The following is a 17,618-nucleotide window of genomic DNA, read 5'->3' as shown; positions in this document are numbered from 1 at the left end:
TGTAGTAAACAAAGAGACAAAACTCCTTAAATTGGATTTAAGGGCTTTTTAAAAATATATGAAAAATTGTGATTTTTTACTACATTTTTGTGACAGCTGCCATGTAATGTGAACAAATGACACAGACAACACACACCTCTTTGATTGGATTGGAGGGTTTCTTAGTTTATATGAATATTTTAGATGCAGACATTTTCAATTCCTGGCAATACAGTGCTGCCTGAAAGTATGTTCCAGACATGGTCGCTGTTTTTATCAAAAACATTTAAAAGAACCTTTTTTAACAGACTTCCAAATCCTAATTTGTAAAGCACACTTTCCAAATCAAAAAAGAGATATTTTTTATTATGTAATTCAACAAGTTTGGTTTATTTCACAAAAACTGAGAATGTACCATGTGCAAGTATGTGAACCTTTGTATTAGTAGCTTGTGGCTCCTCCTTTTGCAGCCATTACTTCAACAAACGTCTTCTGTAACCTCTAACCAGTCTCTCACATCTGCTTTTGGGGATTTTTTGCCCACTTCTTCTTGCAGAACTCAGCCAGTTGAGAGACATCTGGCATGTACCATCTTCTTTGGGTCTCGCCACAACATTTCAATAGGATTAAGATCTGGACTTTCACTGGGCCAATCCAGAGTATGAATCCTCTTTCTCTGAAGCCATTCCAATGTAGTTTTGCTGGAATTCTTTGGGTCATTGTCTTGTTGCATAATCCATGTTCATCCCAGCTTCCACTGTCTGACTGAGGTTCTGGTCAAGAATTTGTTGATATACCTGGGAATTCATGGTTGCTTGGATAACATGGAGTCGTCCAGTTCCAGAAGCAGAAAAACAGCCCCAGACCTTCACATTTCCACCACCATGCTTCACTGTGGGGAGGAGGTTGTTTTCTTCATTTGCAGTGTTGGCTTTTCTCCAAACATGGCGGTTTTGGGACTCATCTGTCCAGAGAATGGACTCCCAGAAGGCCTCTGGTTTGTCCAAGTGCTCTCTGAAATGGGCAGCTTTGTTCTTTTTTGAGAGCAGAGGCTTTCTTCTAGCAACCCTCCCATAAATGTCATGGGTGTTCAATTTTTAGTCTGATCGTAGACGCATGCACATTGGTCCCAGACGCTGCCAGAGAGGTCTCCAACTCTGTAGAGGTGATGTGTGGGCTGGCCTTTACCTGACTTATTATTTTTCTGGTGGATCTGGGTGATAGTTCTGAAGGGCGCCCACATCTAGGCAGTGTTGCTGTCATGTTGAAGGCCCTCCTGTAAATTATTTGTCTTGCAGTCGATGGATGGAGCTGGAATCTTTTGAGATGGTCTTATATCCCTCCCCCCAGACTGATGGGCTGTCAATACCCTCTTCTTCCTGTCCTCTTGGCATTGTTGTTGTGTATGGGACCAAGTTTGCTTGGTTGGTTTCCTCTATTAAATAGTGCAGGCCGATTCCTTTTCCAATGATGTCTCATTTCATTGGTCTAATTAAATGATTCATTGAGCACTCACATGTGTTTCACCTGAGTCTGTTACCTGCTTGACTTAATGCAGCTAGGGGTTCACATACCTTTGCACATACACTAATACAGGTTTCATGTAGTTTTGGGGCTACTGAAACAAGTTCCACTAAACAAGTACATGAAGCTGATAAAACATAGATCTGACAGTTCATACATAAACACTGGTGAAAATCATGGTAAAACAACAGAAACATCTAAACTGCTCAAGGGGTTCACATACTTTCAAGCAGCACTGTATATTGATTTTAATATCTATTAGCCTATAATCTTTTATCTGTAATCTATGACCAGATTTAGTTTAGTGTAAGAGCACTGAATGCAAAGTGAACATACAAACCCTCACAATAAACATGGAGTCCAGCATCCACCTCCTTTGTCTTGGAGGAAAAACGTGTTCTCTGTGTCGTGATGTGAATTCACAATGATCCAACAAAGACCTTTTTCCTAAGGGAGACTATAGATAGAGGCTGGCATGGACAATTCAGCACACCAAGCTGAAACTCTTGTATATACCTGACCTCCACACTGATCCTGAAGTCTGAAACAAGTTGTGCTGCATCAATATCTGTTTTCTGTTCCTGAGCTTTGCTCTGAGTCATATCTATACTGAGACTGTTTACTGGGAAACATATACTGATATTTCTGGCTATATGCTGCAGGAAGCGTCTCAGCAACAGCACCCAATCGACCACCGTGTCATCCAACACACTCTTAACCACACATTCATTTCACAAAACAACATCAGAAAATAGTGTAACTTTATTCTGCTTTGTTAACAGCCAGGTATTTAGTTGAAAAAAAAAAGTCATATATAAAGTTATTACCATTTTGTTAAGTTAATACAGTAACTTGAACAATTAATAGTGAAAATTAAGTGCAAATTTAAAAAGATGCATCAATATATAACCACCCAGGTCAGCTGATTTCCACAGACTGCACCTATTTTAAAAAGAACAAACAGTTAAATTACAGCTGAAGCTTTTATCAGTTCTGCCAAGAAGACACACACGTACAATCAGCCCGTCTCACCACTATTTTTTTTTTTGGCAAAACCTTCAGTTGTTCAAAGTTCCAACTTCCCAAATCTGCACGGAAGTGTATAGACTGTGCAACATGACTGAAATACACAACTGACATTCAGTCTTTATTCCACGTGAACAGCAGGGAGTCCAGCAACAACACAAACCAGGAAGTTTTTAACCGACACGTTACCAGCTCAGAGAGACAAAACAAAAAAAAATCTTATTCTCAGTGCAAAAAAAAGTTCAAATGCCAAAAGTATGAAAAACGCTGAAACCTTCATTTCATTCATATACATTAATAATAGTGCTTTATGTATTCTGTAGAGAACTTTAAAATACGTTGCTGACAGTCTTCATCACTACCGCCTTATTGAAGGATAAGATGTGTAATATTCTGCATTTATTTGGCTCAGTGCGCCACAGACGAACAAAAATATAAAGCAGCAAACCACACTGTTGCACTGAGGAACACATTACTGGCAAATTAGAACCTCACAGTCAAACAAGCGTTAAAATGTAATGAAATAGATTTTGTAGGTAGGGCCTGGAACAGAACCTTTCTGATACTTCAAGCCTCTGAGCACATGTGAGGGTCTGACAGATGGAGGTGAACCCTGAGCACCAGCACTTGGTTGGGGCATCCCAAACACATCAGACCAGGCCTATTTAGTTCATGCTTCTACCTTGGCAAATTTGGTTGTTTAATATATGAAGAATGGGCACAGATGCTGTTAGCAATGGAGCTCTCCACACTGCCTCTCATCAAAGTCTGCAACTGTCTTGTTTTCCCACAGCAGATGGTGCCTTTGTAGCTAGCTAGCGGTTGCACAGACAAAGTGTGTATGCAGACGGACACCGACCCAGAGTCACCCAAATAATTTACAAAGAATAACACCCACCTAAACCCAGCCTGATGCTGCATGTCCCTCATCTTCTCTGTTATGTGTAATTACATTAATGGTAATTATTTCATTTAACACAGTTTTAAATAATATCCTCTCATTACGCCATTTTAAAGTGAAAAGTTTCTCCACTGCTGCTTTTTAAAGATGGGGTGGAAAAGTCTCAGACTGACTAACAGTAGCCTATTTTATGATTTTTTTGATTTGCTACCAAAAACTCCAGATATCACAGGTCTTATCCTTTAGTGGCGTCTGATAGTCATGTAGAAACAGATCATTTGGTGAAATCATCATAAACCCCTTCGAAGTGAAAAGAAAAGATTTCTTAACATCAAATATAGTAGAAATAAGGCCTAGAAAGTCTTTTGAAGTCATATTCTCTCCCTATATTACATCTCATTTAAGTTTTCTCTGGTCAGTCAGTGTGTTCAGGAGCTTTCCACATTTTGCTCAGAGACCTCCATTTTCACATCCTCACACTCATTCCCATTCGTCTGCTCATCTGCGCACTTGACTGTTTTCAGCAGCGACCCATTTGTTGCAGATTTACTTTCCGGTGACGTTTCTTCCGCTTCTTTTTTAACTGGCACTTGATTAAAATCAGTCCTTGGGATTTTTTCCTCCCTTTCCGATGACAGGGAGGGGGAGTGTTTCGAAGTCTTCGGAGGAGTTTGCACCGACGGGCTCGTTTGACCAGCAGCTTTATGAGCAACAGCTTTTTCCTCCACCTGCCTGCCGGCTGAGTCGCCAGCAGAGCCGTTGCTTGGCAGCACCTTGTCATCTTCTCTCTTCTTCTTCGGTGGTTTTTCAATTTCCGTGTCCCCTTCTGTGTGCATATTGCTGCCTGCTTCCTGGTTGATGTTGTTGGTGACGGTCTGCTCGTTGTCCACACAGGGCTCGGGTTTTGACGCCACTGCGTCAGGACTCGGAGACGCATCCATTTCATTAACATCATCTGCAGAGTCATTTCCATTCCCTAAAATTTCATTATCAGTGTCCACATTTCCATTTGTGACAGTCTCTGCTTCTGGCTTTGGCTCAGTTGATGCTTCAGAGAGGTTGCTTTGCTGTTCACTTTCAGTTTTATCAGTTCCTTTCTGAGCCTTAGCAACAGTATCCGGTCCATCTTCTTTCTGCTGCACAGCTGCGTCTCCATCTTTGCCTTTAACCCATGTACAGACTTCTTCCTTTCCGTCTCCATTTCCGACAGCATCAGGCCTTTTCTCTGTCTTCCTAAACTGTTTCTGGATCTTTCGGGGACACCACACAAACTTGTCCTTTGGCTCATAGTTCATGTAGGCAAAGCGCACAAGCTCCTGACGTTTCTGCTTGTCTAGCACAGCAAACAGGAAGTAGTCGAGCACGCTGCGTTTAACACTGCTGAGCGTCTTCTTCACTAACGTCTCCTCCAGAAAGAAACGAACAAGCGGGGCCTGGTAGTGCTCAAAGCCCAGCTCCCCGAGGCTCTTCAGGATGCGAGTGATGCGCAGGTTGTTGTGCATATTCCTGCAAAGAGACCAGACATCAGTTGAAGCTGTGATCAAAGCCAATAAAAATAACCGATCTCAGAGAACAGTGAACATCAGATGTACCGTTCCAAATTTCCAAAGCGCTCCTTCCAATTTTCTGCCCGTTTCACTTCACCCGTCTCTTTATTAACCAAACGAACACCATAGAATCCCAACATGAGTTCGTAGGACTCTACTAGTCTCCTTTTGGCGTCCTCATTCTTCTTGAAGGTCTTTTGAACAAACAATAACAAAGTTAGCCAAAAGATTTTCAAAGATTTGCAGAGAATTGATAAATAATAAATGCAGATGTTGGCTTTGTGCTCATCAGATGTAACTTTGTTGCACTCATGTGATGAATACTCACATAAATTGTACTAGATACTAAAATCCCTGCTAATAAACAAATCTCTGTTTATTAGAGCATCTATTAAAAAAACTCATTATACACATACCTCAATTTCCTTCTTGGTGAGTTCTGAAGCCATGTAATTAACCCCTGGTTCTCGCAGCGGAAACAGCCTTACAGACGGATCAAGGGAGAAACAACACACAAAACCAATTAACGTCTAATGACACTACACTCTAATTCAATTGAGATGATGTTAGCTGCTAAGTCTTAATGACCAAAATGTAAAATCATTCTTTGGTGCTTCATCCTCTAAAAATTCCACACCCAGTACGACTCGTAATACCCTAAAAAAAACCCTCAGGCAGCTAGGGAAAGACTTCTGACAAGTAAAGCCCTTTACTGGTATTGGTTATTTTTTTTGTGAGTTTGTTTATGTGTTTCCTTGTTGTGCCAGGATCCTCAAAACCTGTCTATACTTGGCAGGTAGTGTGGATTTAGGAGACAGCACTTCCTATTTGAGATATTAGCTTAAGACAAAAAGTACAAACCACTGAATGTAGGAGTGAACCCTCTCCAGTCTTTTGTAGTCGTTCTTCCAATCTTTTAGAAATGATTCAATGTAGACATCTGTGCCAAATGAGATGCAGAACATCATGTATAACGAGCACAACCGTCACCAATACAGAAAACAGCGTTTTAGATACACTACCATCAGGAGCGGAGGGAAATTTATTGAGATAAAACTGCAAATTGTTCATTTTGTCCTCTGAGCACTCGTCATCTGTGAGATTCTGTCAAAGAACAACACACACTGTGATTAGTCTCAGGAGATGATGAGCTGTGTGGATGGAGGGTCCAGCTGTTACTTACTGGATAACCTCTCCTGTAGTTCTGCATGTCCTTTGCTGCCCTCATGTTTCTGGGAGTGGGATTCCACTGAAAGTAAAAGTGAAAGTAGTCCGCATCAGGACTAATACTGACGGGGACAGCACAGTATTAGCAGTGGGTGTATCCTTATTTCCTTACTAACTAGTATGACCACAAAATGTAATGTCCATAATGACGGTGGGAAGCTACAAGACACACAGACGCTAGACATCACAGTTAAACCGCAAACTATGGATTACAAACTATGCCATGTCGTCACATTTAAGTTTAAATATATAAACGTAGACCTTCGGACTAAGCTAACATCAGCGGCTAGCTAGGCTAGTTAGCAAGGCTGCAGCAGTGAGGCATTAAGCTAACATTAGCTTTTCTGTAATGGCAACAGGAACTGGAACAGCAAACGGCTGACAGGACACAAATGCAGTCACTTAGAAGTCAACATTTTAGCATTTTTGTGGATTATACTCTAACCGAGTAACACTAAAAATACATACTAAAGTCCAACTGGATTTGTTTTTGTCTTGGCTTGACCGACGGCTTTGGCTCTCTCCGTCCGGGTCGTCTCCATCACTCTCTGTGTCCCAGGTCGAGTCGTACTCACAAACACAGTCGTCCTCCATGGCTAAATAAATGTTTAAAGACTATCCAACGCTAAATAAACGTAAAACCTGGCTCAGCACTACAACCGGGACGAACTAAGTTACACTTTCATGTTCAGGTTAGCCGGGGACGGCCCTGACCATCCGTCTTTCCAGTCTAACATCTAACGTCAGTCAGCGGCTCCGTTTGCGGCTGCAGCACTGACGCTGCGTTCAAGTGCTCCTGCTAAATCGGAACTAACCAACTTCACACAACTTCACACTTTAATCTGATATAAAAAGGTAAAATATTACCAGATTTTTGCGCCCGACATCTGCTATGCAGCCGCATACCTACAGTTTAAGACCTATAAAAAATATGAACGCTGAAGGTGTTAATTTAACAATCATATGTTTGTTTTTGTCTTTAACCCCTTGATGTTTATGCCTTATGCTGCAGTGTTTTTTGGCATTCATGTTCGTTTTTATCTGTGTTTTTGTATTTTTTCCGACAGACAGTGAAGGCAGCACACTGGCAGTGATGGTTTTTTGGTTTCAAACCTGCAAACAAGCTGAGTCAGACAGTCTGTAAGAAGAGAACAACTCTCACTGTGGTGTTATATAACTGCAGAGCATTAACATTATTACAGGGATTCATAAGAAAACAACATGCAAAACAGACCCGACCAAAAACTCATCAGACCGACTGCTAAATCATTGCATTAAAATGATTTTCAATATTTTGCTAGTGTTGTTTCATAAAGCAGATATTTTAATGTTTTATAAATTCCCATGAAATATCCTTTATTACTTTAATTTGCACAGTGTAATAGACTCTTTTTTGGTATATACTATAAGTGTATGTAATATTAAATATATCAAACTCTGCAGAAAAGACACCTACAAGCCAGACTGATGTAATGACAACCTGGAGAAAGATTACACATACTTGAAATGTGTCATTGGGTCAGATGAAACAAAACTGGAGCTCTTTGGTCACAGAGATGTTGCCTCATTGTGAGAAAGAAAGGAGAGGTGGATAAGATAAGATAAGATAAGATAAGATAAGATAAGATAAGATAAGACTTTATTAATCCCGAAGGAAATTCTTGTGCCAGAGGTATCAAGTTACATTAAATGCAGTTAAGTACAGAGTATAAGAGTATGTGAGTGTCACTATAATCCAATCAGAGTACAGTATGAGCAATATATGATACATGGATACAAAGACTGTATAACTGTATAACATCAGACTGTATAACTCCTCCCTACAGAAAGGGGAGGAGTTATACAGTCTGATGGCCACAGGCAGGAAGGACCTCCTGTGGCGTTCTGTGCTGCTCCTCGTAGTCTCAGTCTGCCGCTGAATGTGCTCCTGTAGGACAGCAGTGTGTCCTGCAGGGGGTGAGACGTGTTGTTACGAATACTGAGGAGTTTCCTCAGCATCCTCCTCTCCGTCACCTCCACCACAGACTCCAGCTCCACTCCCAGCACCGAGCCAGCCTTCCTAATGAGCTTGTTGAGTCTGTTGGTGTCGGCCGTCTTCATCCTGCTGCCCCAGCACACTACAGCATAGAAGATGACGCTGGAGACCACCGAGTGGTAAAACATCTGCAGCATGGTCTGGCAGACGTTAAAGGACCTGAGTCTCCTCAGGAGATACAGGCGACTCTGTCCCTTCTTGTATGTTGCCTCTGCGTTTTCCTCAGTGAAACATGGCGGTGGCAGTAAAATGCTGTGGGGATGGTTCAGTGTGTCTTAAACTGGGAATCTTATCAGTGTGGAAGGAATCATGAAAAAAAGAATCTGAAAACCTGACGCAGCAAGACCGGGCGTTAGTGTAGGTGTAGTGTGTAGATTGAAATAATGTGAGCTTCCTAAAAAACACTAAGGTCAAAAATTCTATTTATATCAAACACAACATGGGAAATACATATAGAATAGAACAATGTTTTCTAGGAGCTGCTAATCATTTTGCTATATTATCAAATCAGAACAGTTTAATTAAAATTAAGGCAGCAATTCTTTATTGATTATGCTGCTGGTGGTTCAATCCCAAGTCCTCCCTAGTCAATGTTGTGTGTCCTTGGGCAAGGCACTTTACCTGCATTGCTTCCAGTGGTACATACTGGTGTGTGGCGCTCTTTGCTGGGCTGCCTTAAACAATTTCCCTGATGGGATTATTCAAGTATTTTTTTTAATTTGTAGATAAATAAAGCAATACATATCCTGGTCCAAGAACATTTGTCCAAATTCTTTTTGCTGTTTGGTTGGAAAATGCTGTAATTGACTAAACACATATTACAATAGCTTCTGATATGTTTTCTATAGGTAGGCCTATTGATTGCTGCTGCAAAACCAGATGGGTAACTCTATTGAAATATTGGATTAGATGTACAGGTTCTCTGTAGTGTAACACTGAGTGTGTGTGTGTGAGTAGAGTGAATGAATGACAGTGATCTACATTTGAAACAGATCTATTTATAGATAACATACAGTGTAAATGTTTGCATACCTTTGGGTTTTCATATGAGAGATACCATCCACACATACATGCAGGCTCTCTTCCTCTCTTTCCCTCCAACACACACACACACATTTCTCCGGCTGACTGTGTTACTGAATCCTAAGTTGTTTTCAGGCTTCAGCATGAAGAGGGATTCAGAGGTGAGAGCATATAATTGGACCATGATATCTCTCTTGTGACAGTAATTGGACAGATGCATTTATACACAGGACTATTTCGCCATTAGAGGGTATAAATAGAATCATGTGTTATCACAGGGGGACTCGGTGTTGAATGGCCGCTGGTGTGGGTTACTATTTTTGGTCTTAGTTACTGTGGAAACCAGAGGGCTCTGCAGGCATCCGGTATTTGCTGTTGCTATTTAGTGCCTGTGCTTCATAAAATGGACTCCTGTTGCTCCTTTTTCTGCATGCGTTCATAAAGGCGGGCGTACAAACAGTGTGTGAATCCTGCCAGTTGGTGATTTGACACTGAGTTCATGACTTTATAGGACCATGAACTTTATGCAGGAACCCGGTGGTACAACAATAATACAATAGAACAAGTTGATTTAGTTCATGATTGGCTGTTGTTGTGTTGTGATTTGGAATTGTAACAGTTTATACATATGCTGACATCCCAATGGATAAAATATGGCAGAACGTTTACACACACCTTATTTATAACAAGTCCTTCCTTTCAGCACTGTACATTGGCCATTTTAGATATAAACGATTTCCCACTTTTCTCTTCATTAATGTGTTCCTTTCTACAAGATCCAACTCATAGATCTTATTGTACCAGCTGTTTTTGCGCCCCCCCCCCCCTCACACCCACACACACCCATGCACATCTACTTTGTTCACTGACTGCTATTTAGTGATCTTACAACTCCAATCATCAGCGCGATGCACAGATAAATGGAGGGTTGTCACTTCTGGTAAAAAAACCCCCATTATTAGTGGAGCTGTCAGCCTTTATGACATTGGTGTGGCTGGTTTACAGCGGTTAATGTTTCAAATGAACATGGTGGCGGTTGGTGGTGGATGTATTTTAAATTACGGGCTGTTTGCTGTGCACTCTGAGTCACACAGATAAACAATGAGATTCTTGCATAAGCTGTGGGGATTCTCTGTCACTTTTTATCAGATGCACATTTTTATCACAAATGTGCATCAGTGCAACACAGAGCCTGTGTTCTGAGATGCAGTTTCTTATCATTTAAATAGCTTCAATTCTTTTAAAATTCAGATGTCTATATCACGACCCAACCAGTACTTTGAATACAGGCTGTTTGGCCAGTCAGTTGTTGCAGATTTATATTAACATAATGGACACTAGTGGGTCCCCTGTATTTTTGTGCATAGGATGCCAACAAACTATCAAGGCACCTCTGTCTGTACAGGTTTTGTGTAGGATTTGAATGGAACTCTTCATTGTATATTTAAGGACTTTGTATGGAGTATTATCTGATCATGTCTTTGATTAGGGGACGTCCATAAAGAGTATTAAACAGAAAAAACTTTGGTTGTGCGTGGATGAAAAATCAATACTGCCTTTGGCTGCTTCACAATAAAGGCCCCCCAGTGGTATTGGCATGGTTGATACCGTTTTTAATTTGATCATATTGCCTTGATATGCTTTGATATTAGGAAATAGAATAAATCAATAGCATGCATTTCCTTCTGCTGTAGAGAAACATAAAGTGCTGACAGAGCAAACAAAGGTCTTCTCTGCACAAATGAGGAGTGAGGACAGAACTACAACCTGGAACTTGTGTCCTAAAATACTTCTACACCATACATATGGGTCAGTGACAGATTTTGAACATGCACCCCAAAGGTTTGCCAAGCTTGTTTCTGTAGCTGAATGCAGAGTAAACCTGTGATCAGAGATGACTGAGCAGTTCAGTTCATGCAGCAATGCCTGCAAAAGACACCGGGAACAACAGGATAATAAAAATAGATAAATGTGTTTACAGCACATGCACATTTTTATTGTTGTGCAGCTCTCAAATCATTGTCTCTGTTACATTTAGCCTTAAAGGCTTTGTCTGCAAATATGTGTTCCTACAGATTATTTATAAGCATCTGATATTTATTTACATATTTTCTAGGACACAAAGAAAAGCCTCACAAAGGGTCGGGATGTTGAGCATCTTTTCTGGCAAATGGCGACAGAAATAGAACCAAATTACCAAATTGTTTGTGTAATAAGATTTTAATGCTGCAAATTTAAATTTAGTGTCCTTTTCTGGTCTTCCTCCTCTTCTCACAGTCATCCTCTGACATGTCCTACATGTGTGGTCTCCTTTAATTACCAAAACAGAGCTCCAGATACAACTTTGCTTTTACAGGGAAGCCTCATTTCTTAGCTTTCATCCCTGATTTTGACAGATTTGCATTTTTTTGTGTCACTGAGCTGCCAAGTGGTCTTTTTTTAATATATATATTTAGAAGAGAAAAGTGCCTTTAGGCACAAGGTTCTCTTTTCACTGCACATCATGTGCACCTTTTAAAATGGTAAAATCTGCATATTCTCAGCATCACACACACACACACACACACATAAACACACTCTAACACACTGCGGGGGTCTCTTTTGATGTTGCGAGATTAAACTCGGGGAAAATGCTGCATGTAGATGGTGTAGAGAAAATAAAACTAATAGTTTTTCCCTCAAGAACAAACTCCCCATCTGTCATGCAGGAACTCTGACTGACATTAACATATGACTCTAATATTCCGAATGTTATAACAGCAAGAGAGGACAAAGAACATCATTAACATCATCTGCTGCTTTCTTGTATCACATAACCAAGTAATCCTGAATTATCCTTAGACTCTGGCCATGTGGGGACTGAATGGCCCCCTCTCTTTGTTCTCTGGGCTCTGCTAAAAAAAAAAAAGGATGCGCACACAAGGTGGTGTCTGGATTGATGGGTGGCTCTGAGGGCTGCAGGTTCCTCTCCTGTCAGCTGAGATGTAATTGATTTATGGAGAGCTGGTTTGATTAAGCCACTTAACACAAAAACAGGTCCACGGAGAGGAGGAACAGGAACAAAAGAACAAACAATAAATCCACCTGCAGTCCACACACACACACACACACACACACACACACACACACACACACACAGAGAGAGAGAGAAGAGGATGATTCTGTTGAGTTGTGATGCAGTGACAACATAATTAACTGAGCGAGGGCCCGGACCATTACACTTAACATATTAGCTCCAGCCTCGCTGACAGTCCAAGTCTTGTGGCGCTTTTGGTACATGTAACCATGGCAACCGGCATCACCTACAGTAAATTTCCAGGAGCACCTCGTGTTAGCAGCATTGCTTATTTAGCCATCGTATATATATATATGTATATATATATATATATATATATATATATATATATGTATATATATGTGTATATATATATGTGTATGTGTATATATATATATATGTATATATATGTGTATATATATATATATATATATATGTGTGTATATATGTATATATATGTGTGTATATATATATATATATATGTGTGTATATATATATATATATGTGTGTATATATATATATATGTATATATATATATGTGTATATATATATATATATATATATATGTATATATATATATATATGCTACATGCACCAGTTCACTAACATTCAGGTACCAAAACACATGTGTGTTTGCATATATTTGTCTTCTCAGCAGTAAACAGAGCATTAATTAACGTTATATATTGACTGATGAAATCCCCTTTTATTGACTGAATTGATTATATTTTCAGTGTCCTAACATATGTGCATACTGCATGCTGGCACATATTTCTATCTTTATTTTGTTCTTTCTGTTTGATTTGAAATGAGCTGTTTAGTAGAATTGTGTAATAAATAGTATAAGACTAATTCCCCAAAGCGCACACACACACACACACACACACACACACACACACACACACACACACACACACACACTGTGTTTAACTCGGGGTTACCAATGTTTTTCAGATTTGTTAATTTATTTTCACACGAACTAAATAAATGTATTTTATTTTATTTTATTTTTACCAACTAGCACCTGATGTCCATGTGTTTTTGCAGTCACCATGCCAGGCAGGTCAAATGTGATATCTCGCTGGTTGCTGTCCGTGGTGCTGAACCCTCCTCCTCTTCCTCCTCTTCCTCCTCCTCCTCCTCAGGCTCGTCTCTCCGGGGTCAGCACTTGTTGCACACTCATATGACAGGACACAGCGTGATGTGTGTTTTACATCTGTACTATGCATTACTCTACACACCGCTTTTTTATCGGTGACTGGACTGCGCATGCGAAGAGGCAAGCTGAGGCCACTTGTCTAAACAGATGACCGTGTCGAGAGCATCGATCGCTCTCAATAAGCACAGCAGAACATGCGCGTTTTCATTTTCCACTAAAGCAGATATTTAAGCAGATTTCCAGGTTTGATTTTTTTTCTCCCCGCGTCTCCTCCGCCGCCGCGTTCCTACGCAACAGGCTGCAGCACCAATGTGGAGTCTAAGCTGAAGATCAGTACCACCTGTAACTCTGCCTCTTGCTGCTCCCGACTTTCATGCCTACGCCGAGGATGAAGAAGCAAAACGTCCGGACCTTGTCGCTCATCCTCTGCATGTTCTCCTACTTGCTGGTCGGCGCCGCGGTGTTTGACGCGCTGGAGTCCGAGTCGGAGAGCTCCCGCAGGCGCATCTTGGAGCAGAAGCGCAACGAGATGAAGAAGAAGTATCGCTTCTCCGAGGACGACTACCGTGAAATCGAGCGTGTGGTGCTGCAAGCTGAGCCGCACCGAGCCGGGAGGCAGTGGAAATTTGCAGGCTCTTTTTACTTTGCAATAACAGTCATCACCACTATTGGTAAGTTAATATATTGCTCATTTCTCTGCATTTATACAATATTCAAGGCTTGTGTTCAATGACAGGTTGGATTAAATATAGACAATTGATCCTTGCTTCACCACACAAGCATTGCTACAGTGTGCGTCACAGTGTTTCATCTCCATCCTTCTGCATTCAGGTTATGGGCATGCAGCACCGGGCACAGATGCAGGAAAGGTCTTCTGCATGTTCTACGCTGTACTCGGCATCCCTCTCACCTTGGTCATGTTCCAGAGCCTGGGAGAGAGGATGAACACGTTTGTCCGTTATCTCCTACACAAAGCGAAGCAGTGCCTGGGCTTCCGCCGCACTGAGGTGTCCATGGAGAACATGGTCCTGGTGGGCTTCCTGTCCTGCATCGGAACACTGTGTGTGGGAGCTGCAGCCTTCTCCCACTTTGAGGGATGGAGCTTCTTCCATGCTTACTACTACTGCTTCATCACACTCACCACTATTGGTTTTGGGGACTTTGTGGCCCTTCAGAAAAAGGAAGACCTTCAAGAGAAGACGCCCTACGTCGCTTTCAGCTTCATGTACATCCTGGTGGGGCTGACTGTCATTGGGGCGTTCCTTAACTTGGTGGTGCTTCGTTTCCTCACCATGAACACTGAGGATGAGAGGCGAGATGCTCAAGAGAGGGCGTCGCTGAAGAGGGACAGAGGCCTTTTAGATGGAGCTGTGAGCCTCCACGTTGTAGGAGAACAGAGCAGAGACAGGGAGAGGAACAGAAGCAACATGGTGCACAGTCGTAGCCACAGCAATCTCTTCCTCCCGATGGAGGAGGGAACCAGCCGCACCAACCTCATCTCATCCCCAGAGGAGGATCAGGAGAGACGGAGAAGAAGGAGCCCCTGCAGGCACAAGCTGCATTTTCCCATCAAGCCTGGCAGACGCAGGCAGGAGTCCAGCCTTAGCTCCCTCTGCTCCTGTGTGTGCTACCGCTTGGAGGTTTGCGATAGTCCTCTGATGCCCCACAGTGAGCAGCATGGCTGCCACATCAACTCTGTTTACTACAACTCCATCTCCTATAGGATCCAAAGCTGCTCGCCAACTTCCAGGGACAACACTGGACTGTCTTCCCCCGGCAGCACGCTCTCACCGGGGCACAGCTTCCGGGAGTTTCCTCGTTTAAGGAGAAAGTCAGTGTGAAGAGGGTCATTATGAGGGGAAGGTGTTTGCACAGACTGTAAACTCAAAGACACGACTGTATTTTGTGTTACATCTCCTTCGTGCATGTCAGAAGATACAGATTCTAAGTTGTTGTGGCTATTGGAAATATTTTCTTTGTAAATTTCTTTGTATTTTTTTCTTCTTAGTTTCTGTTTATCATTCTTTTGTTTTGCACGCCAGCCAAAGTGCAGTGCATGCTGAAGAGAATGTAAAGCACACAATGTGAATGCATGAGTGCTGTGTACAGGTAACGATGTAAAAAGCAGTTTTAACACAAAGTATTTTGGATAAAATGCTTTTGACTGTGTTTCTGTTCAGTGAACATCCTCGACAGATTCCTGCTTTAGACAAAACCCGAAATTTTTCATGCTAGATGATGTCATAATACTTTTATATACTGAAGAGAAAAAAAGCCTTAATGAACTTTGACCAAGCACATCGGATGTGTGACTTCATCCTTAGCACTGAAGGCGGAGAGCAAGGTGTGCTCTAATAAAGAGATTATGTCACATGACAACATCGCAACTTTAATAGACGTAGCACACATAACTAATATGTAGCAGGTTTTTATTGAACATCGGACAATTCTGGGATTCATTTTCCAGCCAGGGAGGTGTTCTGTCTTTGGTTTGTAGTCAGATTGAATGTGTCTCTTATAGTATTGTTTTATTAAACCAAAGGAAAGTACAATGTCTGAGTGTTTTTTTTTTGTATTTGTTTGTTCTGAGGTGGTGCCTCTCTGTGTGGAGTTTGCATGTTCTCCCTCCGGCTTCCTCTTCTAAAGACGTGCTTGTTAGGTCAATTGGTCACTCTATTTTACCAGAAATTATTGTATAATGTGTGAATAGAGAAGAAAAGCTAGATTTTCTGTTTACCAGTGGTAAAAATACTGCAGTACCCAAATATTAATGATAACATTTACGTGTGTGCAGCAGTGCAAAATGTATTGCTATGTGAGCTGTGGCTAGCCTCTGATGAGTGTCTTGCAGTCATGTGTTGGCCCAGTATAGCTCTGAAACATGAATCATTTTACAGCTTTTAACCATCTCGAGCGTCGCTCTGAAACAAACAGAGAGAAGAACCATGTCTCCACTCTCGAGTGCACCATGCCCTCTATTTCAGTTCATCAAACAGATGTCAGGACATAAAATGTCATCACATGTCATAACGTCTGCACATTGCCTCCAGTTTGCTGCTTTTAAAACCCGGTTTTTGGTTCTGAGTGAAGAAGAGAAATCATGAAGTCTTTCCATAAGTGTCCCTGAGCATTCATCTTTTTCCAGCCATCTGTTTGGTCTGCTGGAGGAGTGAGCTGCTTTACATATAAATGTAAAACTGATTGGGCAATGGACTCTGAAATAGTGATTGGTTATGAAAGGCCATCTGCTTTCCACACACACACACACATGCATACACGCATGCATGCACACACACACATACACCCTTTGTGCATTGTAATGTAACTATCATCCTTATTTACTTTGTGCAACAAATAAAACTGTACAATGTGTTGAATCATATAGTATACTTATCAGTGATGACTGAGAAGGAGGACAAGTCTTGTACAATAAGTTTGACAACGGGTCCCTCTACTGGTGACAACACTGTTTGGAGAGAGTTTAGTAAAATCACTGAGATTATTATGACACATTTATCCACTAGAGGGCAGCATGTGTGCTCACATATTTTCATCCCATCAGATAATATATTATAAGTATTTTATATATATTATATATATTATAAGGTTTGTTACCTACATTTTCTGATTTTACTGTAGTAAATTAAGAGTTCACATACATACAGTACTATATGTACAGCATAAGATAATTATACTTAATTGCTACTAATACTTATTTAAGGCCTTTAATATATAAGATATATAATGAAAGTCTACTAGAGGATGTGAATGCAGCACTACAAACAATCCCTACTGTGACCATCACTGAGACCAACAAGCTAATGTACACCAACATCCCTTGAGATCTCTCATTCAAGAGTGTCATGATTCTTACGCCCTGCATTTATATATACATACAAAAGTACATCTCTCAACTCCTCGAACATGAACACAGACGTATGACGCTGCTCTGCTTGTGTGGCAGCGAGTTTGTTTGACACATGCTCAGTGAGCGGCTGGTGTACTCGTGTACCAGCAGCTGCAGTCTCGTCAGGGATCTCCAGTACATTTGCTGCGTCTGTAATAGGCATCCTTTGCTCTTCTTTTTCTTGTGCTGTATTTATTATTTTGTGTGCTGAGTTTTGTGTTTGTTTCAGATCCAT

The 17,618-nt window shown here is 41.2% G+C and overlaps 2 protein-coding genes across 2 annotated transcripts; one reads left to right on the top strand and one right to left on the bottom strand.

Annotated features, from left to right (window-relative positions):
- Nucleotides 1-2,540: 2,540 nt before the first annotated feature.
- On the bottom strand, nt 2,541-6,980 carry ogfr (opioid growth factor receptor). Its single transcript, XM_028409276.1, has 7 exons — nt 6,673-6,980; nt 6,161-6,226; nt 6,000-6,081; nt 5,839-5,917; nt 5,394-5,460; nt 5,023-5,171; nt 2,541-4,936 (listed from the first exon to the last, which is right to left on the bottom strand). The coding sequence occupies exons 1-7, from the start codon at nt 6,796-6,798 to the stop codon at nt 3,859-3,861; spliced, it is 1,647 nt and encodes a 548-aa protein (XP_028265077.1). The 5' UTR covers nt 6,799-6,980; the 3' UTR covers nt 2,541-3,858.
- Nucleotides 6,981-13,743: 6,763 nt separating this feature from the next.
- On the top strand, nt 13,744-15,317 carry kcnk15 (potassium channel, subfamily K, member 15). Its single transcript, XM_028409277.1, has 2 exons — nt 13,744-14,147; nt 14,308-15,317. The coding sequence occupies exons 1-2, from the start codon at nt 13,850-13,852 to the stop codon at nt 15,315-15,317; spliced, it is 1,308 nt and encodes a 435-aa protein (XP_028265078.1). The 5' UTR covers nt 13,744-13,849.
- Nucleotides 15,318-17,618: the final 2,301 nt, after the last annotated feature.

The sequence above is a fragment of the Parambassis ranga genome, chromosome 7 (genome assembly GCF_900634625.1).
Source record: "Parambassis ranga chromosome 7, fParRan2.1, whole genome shotgun sequence".
Lineage (NCBI taxonomy): Eukaryota > Metazoa > Chordata > Actinopteri > Ambassidae > Parambassis > Parambassis ranga.
The sequence above is the reverse complement of the archived record's forward strand: the minus strand, read 5'-3'. Positions and strand labels throughout refer to the sequence as shown.